Here is a 17,944-nt window from a genome sequence, read left to right on the forward strand (position 1 = left end):
ATCATTGGAATCCCTGCTCCTAAAAAATTTCCTGCTAAAGTGCTCATGGAGGAAGAGCAAAGAATTTGGTTCGCAGTATCATGGCCATCCACTCTGCCGGATGTATTTCAAAGAAGTGTTCAAATGGCCAAAGCTAAGAACAAGCTAACAGTTGATGCTTTCTGATCCACTCCATCCATGTTGCCACCAATTCCGGCTCCCAAAATTGCTCTAATCGATGAAGGTTCTCCCCTCAGGACTCCAGACGACATTCCGGAAGAACCTCTTCCATCCTCTCCTCCAAAGTTCATTGTTGACGACAACATGATGCATGTGATCTCGGTTCTCAACAAAGAAAAAGACAAAGGCAAGAAGCCCATCACGGAATCCGGACCTCCACCAAAGCAAAAATTTGGATGGTCTCAGGAGGAAATCAACAAAGCCTTAGAGGACAGCATCCGGATCCAAGCTCTCAAAGACAATCCTGATCCGATGTGTGGTATATCTCCTCTATGTCGTGAAGGCATTCTTCATGATTCGGACATAGTACCTCTCATGTACTACGATGTCCCAACAACTGATTCAGAACAACTTGATTTGCCTCTCTCTCTCTCCATACAACAAGTTCTACACCAAATTTGCTCCTCTCCACCCAAATGATGATGCAGAATTAATCATCTGGACAGAGCGTGAAAGATTGAAAACTTTCTACTCCAAGAACGCACAAACACAAAAGGAAGTGTGGACACGGAAGAGGATAAAAAAGATCTCTGGGTTCGGAAGAAAGATCTTGGTGAAGTATGAACTCAACTGCCCAATGTTCCGATATCACATCATCGAGAACAAACCTGTATACGGAACCATCATTGATGTTGACTTTCCTGCAATGAATCTGAATGATGTCCTTACCATTGTTGCTCATCTTCGGGGTCTTCAAAGAGATGACATAAGCATGTGTACTTACCATGAAGCCTTAGGCTTTCTCAAGGACTATGTCGTGGAATTTTGTCGATGCGACTATGAGCTGGCTCGCTTGTTTAGAACTGAATACTTTGTAGCCAAGATCGAGTATGTGCTTCCAGAAGCTGAACTACTAGTTGAAGGTCCCATTGATGATCCAGTTGTAGGGTTTGTTTACAAGACAAAGAAGACAAACAAAAAGGACTTTTCCGAATCCTTGACAAACACCTAGTTCCAACAAAAGCTCTCAAGAAGTTCATCAGTAGAGCATCCAGATCCGAAGCTCCTGAACAGGTCAAGGCAAAGTTTGTAAGTCAACTACCATGGTATGTTGAGGTCATAGATTGGCTGTTCGGAGCTTATACGTTCATAAAGGAAGAAGAAAACTAATCTAACTTGATTGCTAAGTTCACTTAAGGGGAGATTGTTGGAACCTGAAAGTGAACCTCTAGCAATCCCAATCTGAAGTCAGTCAGAGTTCCGAAATGGATTAGTTAGTGTCCGGAACTAAAGCTGTGCTCCGAAATTGTTTTTGTATCCGGACTTGAAGAGATGCTCCGGATGAGAAGATCAGTGAAGGCATTCCGGAATGGACTATATGTCGGGAATGTTTTTCTATCCAAATCAATGTTTTGTCTTTGTGCATTTATTGTATTTGTCATTTAGCTTGATTTAACTTGTCATAGGACTTAGTCTCTTTTGTCAAACATGGATATTCAGAGTGTCTGATGTAACTCTTTTATCCAGTCCTATGTATGTAATCAGTTAGCACCATGTACCTTGTTCTCCTATTTATAGGATCTTTCAATGTTAAATCAAACGACGGATCATTCACTCAAATATAACAATATTCTGGCTACTTCATCTTTCAAGTTATTCTCTCAAACATTCTTCTTGTTCTTCATTTATTATCTTTACCTTGATCATTATCTTCTCTCTTCATTTATGTCTTGAACAATTTGTTGAATGCTTTAACTCAGACTTGACTAGTCTTGCCAGACTTGACTGGAATACCTCTTAATAAGCAGACATTGATCTTAAGCATTCATTCAAGGTTTGAGTATTCAAACATTGTCCCTGCGCATTGGATCACCCTTATTCTCACAATACTCTGCCTCGTAGTTTGATACTTGGAAATCGAACCGCAGCGCGTAAGTGATTTCTTCACCCTTGGGGCTGTGTAGGATCAGGGTTACGCCTGAACCTTCCTTGCTTACGGTGCCATCAGTGTACAGCTTCTAGAGTTCTTTGCTAGCTTCAGGCTCGAGAGGATTAACGGAGATCATCGTTGGCACTCCCTTTATTGTATCTGGAATTTCGACCAGGAAGTCTGTGAGGGCCTGGGCCTTGATGCTAGTCCGGGGGTGATAATGGATATCATTCTCACCTAGCTCTATTGCTCACTTGGCTAGGCACCCTGTTAGGCGTGTCAAACCCAACAAATAAAGGGTACAAATGACTCCTTAAACACTACTACTATGCACTAAAAACATAGTACAAGGTAAGTATGGTCGATCCACAGAGACACGGGACAAGTGTTTATACCTTTTTGCGTAAGGTACAAAAATGGTCACAGAATGGGGGGAATTTATAAGCAATGATTTAAACTATAGAATAAAGCAATAAGTAAATGATTGATTAAGTGAAATAAGTTCAAGATTTGTAAGTACTCCAACTGTATGCAAGACAAATTAGCAATGTGATTCCATGGATGACAAGATATTTGTTTAATTCTATCTAAGTTGGTACTTGAAAGTGTTAACAAGCTCTAACACTTCCCATTCACCACAATAATTAACCAAAACAAGCTCTTTGATTAATCCTAACCTTACCAATCTAATCTAAACAAACTCTTAGAATTAGGTTGAAAGATTGCATTAAACTTTATGTGAATGTTCCCAACAACACTCAATACTCCTCATAAGCTCGGGAGCATAAGAATGTGTGAATAAGATTTACACTAAATTCATTCAATAGAAATCAGTTTAGTGCTTGTTACCTAGTCCAATTTACAAAACAATTACGGATTTTGCAATTAGATAACTTGAATGATCTAACCCTAATTCAAATGGCCAATAAGAATCACAATTAGAATCAAACATTCAATTGAAACAAAATCAAATTCACTAGATAGAAAATTGAAAGAAAACATCAAGTCATATGATTGAAATCACAACTAGAAGTCAAGACATAAAGTTGGAGAATCTAGGGTTCTAGCCAATCATGGCTAGAACAAGATCACAAATCTAGAAAATGAAATTAAAGTTCTTACAAAATGAAATTAAATGTTCCCAAGTGTTAATCTACTTCCAAAAGCTCTGAAAATCGCCTTCCCTCTGCCCAAAAGTCGACCCCTCTAAGTAAAAAGTCGGTTCCCCCCTTTAAAAATGGTGAAAAACTGCTTTAAAACCCGCATTTACGTTTACACGGCCCGCGTAAATTAACACTGTCATTTACACGGCCCGCGTAAACGCAAAAATATACTGTGCAGAAATCTACATTTACACGGCCCGCGTAAACGCAAGGCTTGCATTTACACGGCCGTGTAAATCTCTGTAAAGCCAAAATCTTCATTTCTTTGATATCTTGCTCCTCGGTGCTCCGCAAGTCCTGAAATTTTGTCCGCAACTTTTATTTACCTCCTCCAACAATATCCTACCTCCAAAAGTCCCTGAAATATCACAAAAGTATTTGAATGAAATTGCCTCATGAAAAATCCTGAAAAACATGCAAAATGCATGAGTTTAAGCCTATATGCAATGTACTTTTATGAAATAAAGCTACAAAATGGGTACATGAAATGCACCTAACAAATCTCCCCAAGCTTAATCCTTTCTTGTCCTCAAGAAAGAACAATAAAATTTAAACCGGAGAAAATAAAATAAAAGAGAAGAAAAGAAAATCAAAGTTAAACTTTTTGGAAACTTGATGCAAGAAATCAAAACAAACATGAAAAAATATATCCAACCCAATTAATCCTGTTTTGTACCATAGTTGAGAATATACCTGTCGTGCCTTGAGTCAACTTGGCTTTAGTCTCAAAATATTATATGATAATAGAAATAAGACTTTGGCCACTCCCTAATACAACTCAACAGAATCAAAGATCACAACACTAATTCCCTTTCAATATCATCAAGTCAATTCTTGGAACAAATTATGGTCTTACTCTCGTGAAATTATATGTGACAAAACATGCTCAACCATCTTTGTTTCATAAAACATAACAATGCCCAATTCCAGGTATTTGTTGATCAACAACAATCTTTTTCTGAAAAATCTTTTCTAAAAATTCCCTAATATTTACCCAAATTGGTTACAAGATTCAAACCACTTACTCCAGTCAAAGTAATTAACATTCAGTCCCAATGTCATAAGTTCAAATCCAAGTCCAAGGGAATCTTTTGGCAGCCAAATATTTTTCCTAAACATAATATTCAATTAAACTATAAACACAATTATATACAAACTTCTTAATTATATTTTTTTACAAATAAAGCTCATGGCTTTCTTTGAAATCCGTGTAACGGGCTTCCAACCAACACATCCAAATCAAATGACCTTAGTCTGCTAGATTTAAAGAGATCCCTCGGGTTTACTTGCCCGAACCTCAAAGGCCACAGATTAGCTTTATTTGCTATTATTAAGTTCATGACTTTCTATGGAACCCACGTAACGAATTTTCAACTCAATCAGTCCCAAACAATTTAGCTTTAGGCGATTAGATGTAAAACACCCCTCAAAGTTTACTTGTTCGAATCCCAAAGGTCAGAGATTAACTTAATAATAGTTTTTTTTTAAGTAACACAAATACAAATAACTAAGTTAACACATAACGCTCTTATTAATTTATTTATTTATTTGGCCAATTTCTTTATATTTTCGTCCTTGACTTTTCTATTGTGGGACATCTCACGGTCTATTACCGTGAGGACTTCTAAGACATTTTTCAGGGGACTAAAGGTTAACATGCAAAGACCTGTAAGTATAGTTGAAAGCTATGTCCCCAAGCAGGGTATATAAAAGGGAATGAGTAGAAAGGACTTTTTAGAGCGCTGGAAGGCTCGGGACATTGAAATTTTGCATTTTTTTTTATTTGGCATTTTAAGTTCAATTGAGCACTTACTACTCATAAGACCAGTCATATGTCCCAAAGAATCGACTCATACATGCTGTTATGCTCAAATGTTGACAATCTTCTCACTTTCTGTTTTGCACAAGTAGCTTCGGGAGGTGTGTTCGTGTGCGATTAACTTGCTTTTAGATTTTCAATAAAAAGAGCAAGTCTAATCTCAAGGCACATGACTCATTTACCAGCTCAACTATTTCGAAAATATTCGGTTGCTTGGGATTGGATCAATTGTTTTTTTTTTTCAAGGAATGCAATGTAAAAATTTGGATGCAAAGAAAATAATAAAAATTAGAATAGAAAGAAAATCTTTTTGGTTTTTGAAAAATTTTCTATGCAGAAAAATAAACAAGAAAATAAAAATTAATGCAATATGTACAAAATTAATGCAACCTACATGCAACGGAATTTATGCATGGATGGATGCCCCTCCCCAAGCTTAAAATATAGCATCGTCATCGATGCTTGGAGAGAGGCATAGTCGGCCTATTAAGAGTCGGATGGTGGAGGATGGTAGCTGATTTGGGAATGGGTCTAAAACATTCACAAATGCACACCAATTGAATTTTAAGTAAAATATGAACGATTAAAGATATGGAAAGAATTTACCAAATCTTTCTTGGTGCCTCACAATTGTGGTGTGAACCTCCTATTCATCCTCCCCAAGCTATCCGTGAAGTATTTTTGGAGCCGGAGATTCATTTTCTAGGCATAAAAAATAAGTTTAAAACCATTTGGGACATTAAAAAAAATTGAAATTTACCAAAGACTAAAAAGTTTTAAAAGAAAGGAAACAAATAACCCCGGGTTGCCTCCCGGTTAGCTGCCCTTGTTTTAAGTCGTTGGCTCGACTTGGCCCCTGAATGTGCTTTGTTCTAAGTAGGTGGGCCTTTACAACACATTAACCTTCTCGCCACTTCCTTCAATTGAAAACTTATCTTCTACATGACTTTTTTTTTTCTTTTTTTTTTTTTGAAAGCACCTGCTCACAAAATGCTTGGCATAAACAATTAGTAACATCGTATCCCCGGCAACGGCGCCAATTTGTTAGGCGTGTCAAACCCAACAAATAAAGGGTACAAATGACTCCTTAAACACTACTACTATGCACTAAAAACGTAGTACAAGGTAAGTAGGGTCGATCCACAGAGACACGGGACAAGTGTTTATACCTTTTTGCGTAAGGTACAAAAATGGTCACAGAATGGGGGGAATTTATAAGCAATGATTTAAACTATAGAATAAAGCAATAAGTAAATGATTGATTAAGTGAAATAAGTTCAAGATTTGTAAGTACTCCAACTCTATGCAAGACAAATTAGCAATGTGATTCCATGGATGACAAGATATTTGTTTAATTCTATCTAAGTTGGTACTTGAAAGTGTTAACAAGCTCTAACACTTCCCATTCACCACAATAATTAACCAAAACAAGCTCTTTGATTAATCCTAACCTTACCAATCTAATCTAAACAAACTCTTAGAATTAGGTTGAAAGATTGCATTAAACTTTATGTGAATGTTCCCAAAAACACTCAATACTCCTCATAAGCTCGGGAGCATAAGAATGTGTGAATAAGATTTACACTAAATTCATTCAATAGAAATCAGTTTAGTGCTTGTTACCTAGTCCAATTTACAAAACAATTACGGATTTTGGAATTAGATAACTTGAATGATCTAACCCTAATTCAAATGGCCAATAAGAATCACAATTAGAATCAAACATTCAATTGAAACAAAAACAAATTCACTAGATAGAAAATTGAAAGAAAACATCAAGTCATATGATTGAAATCACAACTAGAAGTCAAGACATAAAGTTGGAGAATCTAGGGTTCTAGTCAATCATGGCTAGAACAAGATCACAAATCTAGAAAATGAAATTAAAGTTCTTACAAAATGAAATCAAATGTTCCCAAGTGTTAATCTACTTCCAAAAGCTCTGAAAATCGCCTTCCCTCTGCCCAAAAGTCGACCCCTCTAAGTAAAAAGTCGGTTCCCCCCTTTAAAAATGGTGAAAAACTGCTTTAAAACCCGCATTTACGTTTACACGGCCCGTGTAAATTAACACTGTCATTTACATGGCCCGCGTAAACGCAAAAATATACTGTGCAGAAATCTACATTTACACGGCCCGCGTAAACGCAAGGCTTGCATTTACACGGCCGTGTAAATCTCTGTAAAGCCAAAATCTTCATTTCTTTGATATCTTGCTCCTCGGTGCTCCGCAAGTCCTGAAATTTTGTCCGCAACTTTTATTTACCTCCTCCAACAATATCCTACCTCCAAAAGTCCCTGAAATATCACAAAAGTATTTGAATGAAATTGCCTCATGAAAAATCCCGAAAAACATGCAAAATGCATGAGTTTAAGCCTATATGCAATGTACTTTTATGAAATAAAGCTACAAAATGGGTACATGAAATGCACCTAACACGCCCAGACTTTTCCGGTCTTAGCAGCACTTGTTTTATTGGGTAACTGGTCAGAACATCCACCTTGTGGGCTTGAAAATACCTCCGTAGTCGTCTGACGGCGTATACCAGGGCGAGGACCAGTTTTTCCAAGGCCGGGTAATTAACCTCTGGTCCTTGTAGGGCACTGTTAACAAAATGGACGGGAACCTGCTTGACCTCCCTTTCGACTACTAACATAGAGGAGATAGCTTCTTTGGAAGTGGCTGGATACATCTGTAGTGGTTCCCCTGGCAGCGTGCAGGTAAGAGTCAGTAGTTGTTGTAGGGCGTCTTTGAGTTGTTGCACCGCCACATCCGTTTTGTCTGTCCACTTGAACTGTTTCTTGTCTATGCACCATTTAGTGTTTGGTACAGAGGGAGCACTTTTTCTGTGGATTTGGCGATGAATCTTCCCAATGTCGTCAATCTACCGTTGATCTCCTGCACGCCTTTGAGGTTGTGAGGAGCTTTCGACTCAAGGAACTCCTGGATTTTGTGGGATTGGGCAGAATTCCTTCTTTGGATATCTGGTACCCAAGGAAATTCCCTTCCTCAACTCCGAAGGTGCACTTAGTTGGGTTTAACTTCATCTTCGGTTTGGCTATCATCTGGAAAGTTTGTTCCACATCACGAAGTAGTTCTTCTTCATTGCGGCTCTTAATTACCATGTCATCGACATAGACTTCGATGTTCCTACCGATTTGATCGGCGAATACTTTGTCCATGAGCCTTTGGTAAGTAGCACCCGCGTTTTTTAGTCCGAATGACATTTTCTGGTAGCAGAAGGTCCCTTTTTCGGTGTGGAAGGCAGTTTTAGCTTCATCCTCTCACTTCATTTGTACTAGATGGTAACCCTTGTATGCGTCGAGGAAACATTTGAGTTGAAAGCCTTCGAGCGATTGGTCCTTCTGATCAATCTCTGGGAGAGGATAACAATCCTTTAGGCAGGCGTTATTAAGGTCTGAGTAATCGATGCACATTCGTCATGATCCATTGGCTTTCTTTACCATGACAGGATTTGTTATCCATGTTGGGAACATTACCTCCCTAAGTATGTCGGCGTTCACTAGAACGACCACTTCTTCATTTATTGCCTTATTTCGTTCTGCTGTCTGGCCTCTCTTTTTTTGTTTAACCGGATTGCTTTCGGGCGTGACATTGAGACTGTGTTCTATAATATGTTGATCAATGCCTGTCAGATCTGTTGGTTTCCAGGCGAAAACGGTGGAGTATTGCTTTAGGAGTGCCAATAGTCGTGCCCTGGTCTCGTCTGATAGGCGAGCGCCGATCCACACGAGCTGTTCTGGATATTCCATGTTTATCTAGTGTTGTTCAGTGGAACATCCCTCCTTGGACTTCTTTGGTGTGGGTACGAGCTCTGGGGCGGCTATGATCTGGTGGTAATGTTGTGCCCTGGTGTTTGTGGTGAGGACTGTCGCTAATCCCTGGCGCGTGCTAAATTTAATGATGTCGTGGATTGTTGATGGTACGAGGTGCAGTAAAAAGATTGCTAATCGTCCGAGCAGAATATTGTGTTTTGCTGGGTACCGGATCACAGAGAATTCGATCGTTCTTGTGATTCGGTCTTTTTCATCGTGACTGACCAATGTTAAAGGGAGCCGAATAATGCCTAATGGCCACAAGTTGTGCCTAAGGAATCCAACCAATGGTCCACCGGTTAGGGGCTGTAGCCTCTCCTTCCACGCATCTGGTAGTTGTCGGAAACAGTGCTCATAGAGTATATCGGAGCAGCTACCATTGTCGATGTATATTCGATGAACTTTCATGTTGCGGATGAATCCAGATATAAGGAGTGGATCTCGCGGATCCCAGTTCGATGGTCTGGGATCGCTGCTCGAGAAGCTAATATTGAGTAGGTTTCTCGAGAGCGCCTCAATCTCATCTTCTGCGTAATGAGGCGTGCTCCTCTTACAAGAGTTAGAGATGGTGAGTACCTGTTTGCTATCATATGGACTTGTCTGCAACAGATCGAGATGCGATATCAACATCTGAGGCAGTGGAACATCTGACGGCAGTAGCTGGAAACTACTCTGGAGCACTGGTTCGGTTATTCCTGCCGTAATCGGCAGGAACTGTGCCATTAACACCTGTATTGGGGCCTGTGTTTTACACTCGCGATGATGGTCGTTGTACGACATCACCGGTATTTTGAACAGGTCTTCTACTGCTGTCCCGGATGCTGTTGGGTGCAGATCCCCTTTTTGCAGAGAATCAGCGTCGTTTATTGGTTGTATCACTCTGAGGATACGTCCGAATGGCGCCAAATGTTGTGACATGTTCAACAGGGGTTTGCAAGCTAGATCATGAGTTTTCCTTGACAGTTTTCCTAAGAACACAACACAGAGAAGAATCGTTAAACGACGTCTGGGTGTTCTCCCGGGACGTCGCTCCGATGATCAAATTAGATTTATGAGATAGGTAATTTTAAGGTAATATTTTCGAGAGAGAAGACATATCCTTTCCTTGAGGCGGAAGAGATCCTTTTATACCTGCTACTAACGGATCATGGGGACATCGTTTGATGAGCGTGAAACGTCGCCTCCTCTGACTGGGAGAACCATGCCCACGTTAACTAACTGCATGGTGACATCAGCTTTGGGCGTCACCTAAGCTTTATGTCACGTCCTGATTGGTCGTGAGTGAATGAGTAGATTGCGGGGGATATTCGTCCCTCACGGAGGGAAACGAATTGCCACCCCGCTGTTAGACTGCCTTGGCCAAGACCGGCAATTAACCAAAGTCCTGACACGATAACGTCTCGTTTATGATGTCCATTACATTTAACATGACCATTTATGGTAACTTTAACAATGTATGAGCCTAAGGTTTGAGTGATAGGAACATCGAGCCATAATGTGGAGGATTATGGCGATGTTTGTAAGTTGCTCGAACCATAAGGTATGGGCCTAAGGTTTGAGTAATAGGAACAACGAGCCATAATGTGGAGGATTATGGCGACATTTGTAAGTTGCTCGAACCATTAGGTATGAGCCTAAGGTTCGATTAATGGGAACATCGAGCCAAAATGTGGAGGATTATGGCGATGTTTGTAAGTTGCTCGAACCATTAGGTATGAGCCTAAGGTTCGAGTAATGTGAACATCAAGACATAATGAAGAGGATTATGGTGAAGTTTGTAAGTTGCTCGAACCATTAGGTATGAGCCTAAGGTTCGAGTAATAGAAACATCGAGCCATAATGTGGAGGATTATGGTGATGTTTGTCAGTTGCTCGAACCGTTAGGTATGAACGTAAGGTTCGAGTAATGGGAACATCGAGCCATAACGGTGAGGATTATGGCAATGTTTGTAAGTTGCTCGAACCATGAGGTATGAACCTAAGGTTCGAGTAATGGGAACATCGAGCCATAATGTAGAGGATTATGGGGATGTTTGTAACTTGCTCGAACCATTAGGTATGAGCCTTAGGTTCGAGTAATAGGAACATTGAGCCATAATGTGGAGGATTATGGCGATGTTTGTAAGTTGCTCGAACCATTAGGTATGAGCCTAAGGTTCGTGTAATGGGAACATCAAGCCATAATGTGGAGAATTATGGCCATGTTTGTAAGTTGCTCGAACCATTAGGTATGTGTCTAAGGGTTGGGTAATGAGAACATCGAACCATAATGTAGAGGATTATGGAGATGTTTGTAAGTTTCTCAAAGCATTAGGTACGATCCTAAGGTTCGAGCAATGGGAACATCGAGCCATAATGTGGAGGATTATAGCGATGTTTGTAAGTTGCTCGAACCATTAGGTATGAGCCTAAGGTTCGAGTAATGAGAACATCGAGCCATAATGTGGAGGATTATGACGAAGTTTGTAAGTTGCTCGAACCATTAGGTATGTGCCTAAGGTTCGAGTAATGAGAATATCGAGCCATAATGTAGAGGATTATGACGATGTTTGTAAGTCGCTCGAACCATTAGGTATGAGCCTAAGGTTCGAGTAATAGTAACATCGAGCCATAATGTAGAGGATTATGGCGATGTTTTTAAGTTGCTCGAACCATTAGGTATGGGCCTAAGGTTTGAGTAATAGGAACATCGAGCCATAATGTGGAGTATTATAGCAATATTTGTAAGTTGCTCGAACCATTAGTTATGAACGTAAGGTTCAAGTAATGGGAACATCAAGCCATAATGTGGAGGATTATGGCCATGTTTTTAACTGGCTGGAACCATTAGGTATGAGGCTAAGGTTTGAGTAATAGGAACTTCGAGCCATAATGTGGAGGACTATGACTATGTTTGTAACTTGGTCGAGCCATTACGTATGATCCTAAGGTTCGAGTAATAGGAACATCGAGCCATAATGTGGAGCATTATGGAGATGTTTGTAAGTTGCTCGAACAATTAGGTATGAGCCTAAGGTTCGAGTAATGAGAACATCGAGCCATAATGTGGAGGATTATGGCAATGTTTGTAAGTTGCTCAAACTATTAGGTATGAGCCTAAGGTTCGAGTAATAGGAACATCGAGCCATAATGTGGAGGATTATGGCGATGTTTGTAAGTTGCTCGAACCATTAGGTATGAGCGTAAGGTTCTAGTAATAGGAATATCGAGCCATAATGTGGAGGATTTTGGAGATGTTTGTAAGTTGCTCGAACTATTAGGTATGAGCCTAAGGTTCGATTAATGGGAACATCGAACCATGATTATGGCGATGTTTGTAAGTTGCTCGAACCATTCGGTATGAGCCTAAGGTTGGAGTAATTAGAACATCAAGCCATAATGTAGAGGATTGTGGCGATGTTTGTAAGTTGCTCGAACCATTAGGTATGAGCCTAAGGTTCGAGTAATAGGAACATTGAGCCATAATGTGGAGGATTATGTCGATGTTTGTAAGTTTCTTGAACCATTAGGTATGAGCCTAAGGTTCGAGTAATGAGAACATCGATCCATAATGTAGAGGATTATGGCGATATTTGTTAGTCGCTTGGACCATTAGGTATGAGCCTAAGGTTCGAGTAATTGGAACATCGAGCCATAATGTGGAGGATTATGGAAATGTCTGTAAGGTGCTCGAACCATTAGGTATGAGCCTAAGGTTCGAGTAATGGGAACATCGAGCCATAATGTGGAGGATTATGGCGATGTTTTTAAGTTTCTCGAACCATTAGGTATGAGCCTAAGGTTCGAGTAATGAGAACATCGAGCCATAATGTAGAGGATTATGGCGATGTTTGTAAGTTGCTCAAACCATTAGGTATGAGCCTATGGTTCGAGTAACAGGAATATCGAGCCATAATGTGGAGGATTACGGCGATGTTTGTAAGTTGCTCGAACCATTAGGTATGAGCCTAAGGTTCGAGTAATAGGAACATCAAGCCATAATGTGGAGGACTATGACGATGTTTGTAAGTTGCTCGAACCATTAGGTATGAGCCTAAGGTTTGAGTAATGGGAACATCGAGCCATAATGTGGAGCTTTATGGCGAGGTTTGTAAGTTGTACGAACTATATGGTATGAGCCTAAGGTTCGAGTAATAGGAACATCAAGCCATAATGTGGAGGATTATGGTGATGTTTATAAGTTGCTCGAACCATTAGGTATGAGCCTAAGGTTCGAGTAATGAGAACATCGAGCCATAATGTGGAAGGTTATGGCGATGTTTGTAAGTTGTAGACTTAACTATTCGTAATTGGTGAGGTTGAAAGGAATAAAATATTTCATTTTAGAACAAGTAATCAAATTACATCAAAAAAGAACAAAAAATGTTCTTAATTCTAAAATGTCGTTGTCGCTTGATTCCTTTCCCCTGGTTGTCTTACAAGTTGTTTTCAAATGTGGAACTTGCGGAGATTACGCATTTTCCTTGTTCTTGGCAAGCGAGTCCCGTCCAATTTCTCCAGTACCTAAGCTCCACTTTGTCGCACTTCGATCGTTTGATATGGCCCTTCCTAGTTCGGACCTAGTTTTCCAACGGGCTCTTGTTTGCTTGCTTCGTTCTTGCGTAGAACCAAATCTCCCACCTTACACGATGCTTTTTTACCCGGGGGTTATAGTATCGCTCCATTAATGCCTTATAATTGGCTTGTCGTATGGCAGCTTCTTCTCACTTCTCCTCTAACACGTCCAAATTTGTTCGGAGGTTAGCTGTCTTCAACTATGCTTGTGGATTGTTGGTTCAGGTAGTTCGGATTGTGACTTCGATAGGGATGACCGCTTCCGTCCCATACACCAGGCAGAGGGGGGTTTCTTTGGTTGGTGTTCGGACCGTGGTTTGGTATGTCCATAACACATGTTGTAGTTCATCAATGCAGTTTCCTTTGGCTTTTCCTAGTCTTTTCTTAATCCCCTTAACTAGAGTTTGATTCGTCACTTCCACTTGATCGTTGGCCTGTGGATGAGCCACCGAGGTGAAATGCTGCTGGATCCCCTTTTCCTGGCACCATCTTTTGAGGGGATTCTCGGACAACTATTTGCCATTGTCGCTTATAATGGTGTGGGGTAGTCCAAAATGACAAACGATTTGTCTCCATATGAATTTGACAATTCTTTCTCTGGTTATGACCGCGACTGGCTTAACTTCTACCCATTTAGTGAAGTAGTCTATTGCTACGATGAGGAATTTAAGTTTTCCTGGCGCTTCGGGGAAATGACCCACAATATCAATTCCCCATTGGAGAAACGTCCATGGGCATGAGATGCTGATCATGTCTTGTGGTGGCAAGGCTGGCACGTTCGCATGTATTTAACAGTCGTGGAACTTCTTGATGAACGCTTCCATATCACGAGTCATGGAAGGCCAGAAATACCATGCTCGAAGAATCCTCTAGGTTGTTGCTCGTGATCCTCCATGTGCTCCACAAATTCCCGAGTGTACCTCTTGCATTACTACGACCGCTTATTTGCTCGTGATACATTTCAGCCATGGGGTAGAATAACCTTTCCTGTACAGTCGATCGCCAGACATGGTATAACTTGGTGCATTAATTCGCATCTTCCTTGCTTCTTTCATCCTCTGGCAGTATTCCTTTTTTCAGAAAAATGACGTAAGGTGTCATCCATGAATCTTGCTCTTCTAACGCCATTGCTTTGTTCGGCGGTTTTTCAATGCTCTTTTTTGGCAATACCTTCACTAAGACAGTCTTTGACAGATGCATGAAGGCTATTTAAGCGATTTTACTTAAAGCGTCTGCTTCCTTGTTCTTTGACCGTGGTATTTGTGTGACTTCGAATGTTTTAAACTTTGCGACCCATGTCTGTGTTTAAGTCAGGTATTTCTGGATGTGCGTTTCTTTTGCTTCTTAAGTTCCTTTAATTTGGTTGACCACTAACATTGAGTCACTAAACACTTCAAGATGTGAGACGTTCATACTTCTTTCCAATCGTAGCCCTACTAGCAGGGCTTCATATCCCGCCTCATTGTTCGAACACTTAAACTTGAACCGTAGGGCATAGGTTGACTTGTCCCCATATGTGCTGGTGAGAACAATGCCCGATCCTGAGTCGTCCTTGCTTGATGCCCCATCAGTGTGAAGCTTCCATGTTTCCTTGGTTGACTGGGTCGGCGCTTTTGGGGGTTCGTCAACATCTTTGGGAGTAGTCATAATTCATGAGTACGGGTCATCTGGCATTTCTGCTAAGAATTCCACTAGGGCTTGCCCTTTTATGCTAATTCGAGGTTTATATGTGATGTCGTGTTCCCCCAGTTCTATTTCCCACTTCTGTCATTTTCCCCGAACGTTCTGGTTGTAATAGAATCTGCTTCATTGGTTGGTCAGTTAATACTTCGATAGGATGCGCTTGGAAGTATCTACGTAATCGTCTGGCTGCATATACCAAGGATAAGACCAATTTTTCCACTTTTGGGTAATTCCGCTCTGCCCCTTGTAATATTCTACTGACGAAGTATACCATTATTTGCTTCGTTCCTCTTTTTGCGACCAACGTTGCGCTGACCACCTCATGACTTGCTGAAAAGGTACACCGTTAACACTTCCTCCTTTAAGGGACTTTCTAAGGTCGGTAGTTGTTTGAGGGATTGCTTCAAATTTTGGATTGCTTCTTCCGCCTCGTCCGACCATAGTATATCTTTCCTCCATGTGAATGTCTTCAATGTTTGGAAGAAGGGTATCATCTGGTCTGCTGACTTGGCCAGGAACCGCCCTAATGCTGTCAACTTGCCATTAAGACTTTGTACCTCTTTCACTGTTCGTGTCGTTGTCGTTTTCAAAACACTTTCAACCTTTTCAGGGTTCACCTCTATCCATGTTTCTGTTATAATATGACGCAAGAACTTCCCTTTCTGTACCCCAAAAATGCATTTCTTTGGATTAAATTTCATGTAGGTCTGTCGTTGCCTCCTAAGGGTTTCCTCCATGTTTGCCAGGAAATCATCATCACCCTTACTCTTAATCACCATATCGTCTACATATACCTCAACGTTCCATCCTACTTGTTTCGTGAATACTTTATCTACCAACCTCTGGTAAGTTGCCCCTGCGTTCCTCAATCTGAAGGGCATCTTTGTGTGGCAGAAAGTCCCCTTCTCTGTATGGAAATCTGTTTTATCTTCGTCAACTGTGCCCATATTTACTTGGTGATACCCTTTGTAATGTTTCCAAAAAAGATTTCCATCGATATCCTCCTAACGACTCAATCTTCTGCTCAATTTCTGGAAGGGAGTAATTGTCTTTTGGGCAAGCTTTATTAAGATCGGTGAGATCAACACACATTCTCATCATTCCATCCGCTTTCTTTACTAGCACCGGATTGGAGATCCACTTTAGGAATTGCATGGCTCTCATGACTCCGGCTCTTAGTAAAGCTTCGACTTCCTTGTTGACGATTTCGTTTCTTTCTTTGGCCATGATACGCTTCTTTTGCTTTACTGGTGTGCATAAGGAATCGATATTCAAATGATGCTCTATTATTGACATTGGGATACCTGTTATATCTACGGGTGTCCATACAAACGTATCTTGGTATTTTCTTAATATCGTCATCAATCCTTCTCGCAACTCCCTAGGGAGCTTGACCCCCACTTTGATTGTATAATCCATGTGGATTTTATTGACAATTATCTCCTCAATGTCTACTGACGAAACTCGTTCTTCTTCCATGGGCTTAGCATGCTCCGGTTGTACAACATGGATACACTCAGGAGGTCCTGGGGTGGTGTTTTGAACTATCGCTACCCTTTTTTCACTATGGAATTTGAGTAAACCATGCACTCTGGATGAAACTGCTTGAAGCTTCCACAAGCCGGTTCTTCCCAACAGTATGTTATAGGGAGAGGGTGCTTGTACCACTACAAATTCCGTTAATATGGTTTTTCGAATGTTACCTCGATAGTCCTCCAATGTGAAAGGTAGTAAGTTCTTCCCTCTCGGCCATACCGACTGGGCCGCGAATCCGACCACTGTGGCCGTGGCAGGCTTGATGTATCTTTGGATATCCAAAGGTAGTCCTTTCAAGCAATGTTCGTACATTACATTGACAGCACTTTCGTTATCCACGTAAACCCTTCTAATCAACGTTCTTCCTATTGTCGTTTTAATTATCAGAGGCTCTGTCCCTTTATGATCAAAATGTATTGGATCATGAAGACCGAACTCAATGCTAGTTACTTTCCGCTTCCATGTTAACTTGTCGTCGGGATCTTCTTCGCCTTGCACCATGGCAATTTCAACGTCATACGTTGGTGTATCGTCTCTCTTTGTTGCTCGCTCGTCAACTCTTAATGATCGCCTTTTCTCTTTTTCTCTTTTTAAACTCTCACAATCCTCCGTCATGTGACCCAACTTCTTGTGAAAGTCACAGTATTTGTTCGGGTCTCGAGGGGATTTTATGTTTTTATCTGTGTTGTACCTGTTCGGGCTTCGAGGAGTGTAAGCTTCATAAGCTTCCTGTCGATATGGTTGATAACGACCATTCCGCTTTCTCCTCTCGCTTTGGTGTGACCTTCTCCCGTAGTGGCGGGATAGCCCTTTGGGCTAAAACGGGTATGTTTTAATTCGTTCTTCCTTTTTCCTTCTTCCCGACATGGTCTTCCCTTCCATTCTTACTTTTTCGTCACTTTCAGCTTCTTGTCTCAGGAGCCGATTAACTTATCATATCTTTTCTTCTGCGTTAACCCATTCGCCCTACCAACTTTCAAAATAACTCCCCTTCTAGGATCCCGTAGGTGAACGTCTCTATGATCATAGGGTCGTCCCGGGTTGGCATCTTTCTAGTGATCTCATTAAACCTTTTAAAGTATGCCATGTTCGATTCTCCCTCACACTGTCGACAGGCAAATATTGCGTGCACTTGTTGCTGGAACCTTCGTTGTTGTATGAAGTTGTTACAAAATTTTTGACAAAGCTCTTCGAAGCTCCCTATACTTCGAGGTGGTAAGCTGGCAAGCCAATATCGGGCAGATCCGTCCAAGGTTCCTGCGAAGT

General features: G+C 40.8%; 1 protein-coding gene across 1 annotated transcript; it reads right to left on the reverse strand.

Moving 5' to 3' along the window:
* Positions 1-16,075: 16,075 nt before the first annotated feature.
* Positions 16,076-17,293, reverse strand: LOC145158173 (uncharacterized). The gene has a single exon (XM_079077108.1). It carries the CDS (start codon positions 17,291-17,293, stop codon positions 16,076-16,078), a length of 1,218 nt encoding a protein of 405 aa, XP_078933234.1.
* Between the last annotated feature and the right edge of the window lie 651 nt (positions 17,294-17,944).

This window comes from Lactuca virosa, chromosome 2 (assembly GCF_052849685.1).
Source record: "Lactuca virosa cultivar CGN04683 chromosome 2, Lactuca_virosa_CGN04683_v6, whole genome shotgun sequence".
Taxonomy (NCBI): domain Eukaryota; kingdom Viridiplantae; phylum Streptophyta; class Magnoliopsida; order Asterales; family Asteraceae; genus Lactuca; species Lactuca virosa.

What these genes read in the sequence shown, in the direction of transcription:
- LOC145158173 (XM_079077108.1), bottom strand. Translation starts at nt 17,293, where the DNA reads ATGACGGAGGATTGTGAGAGTTTAAAAAGAGAAAAAGAGAAAAGGCGA.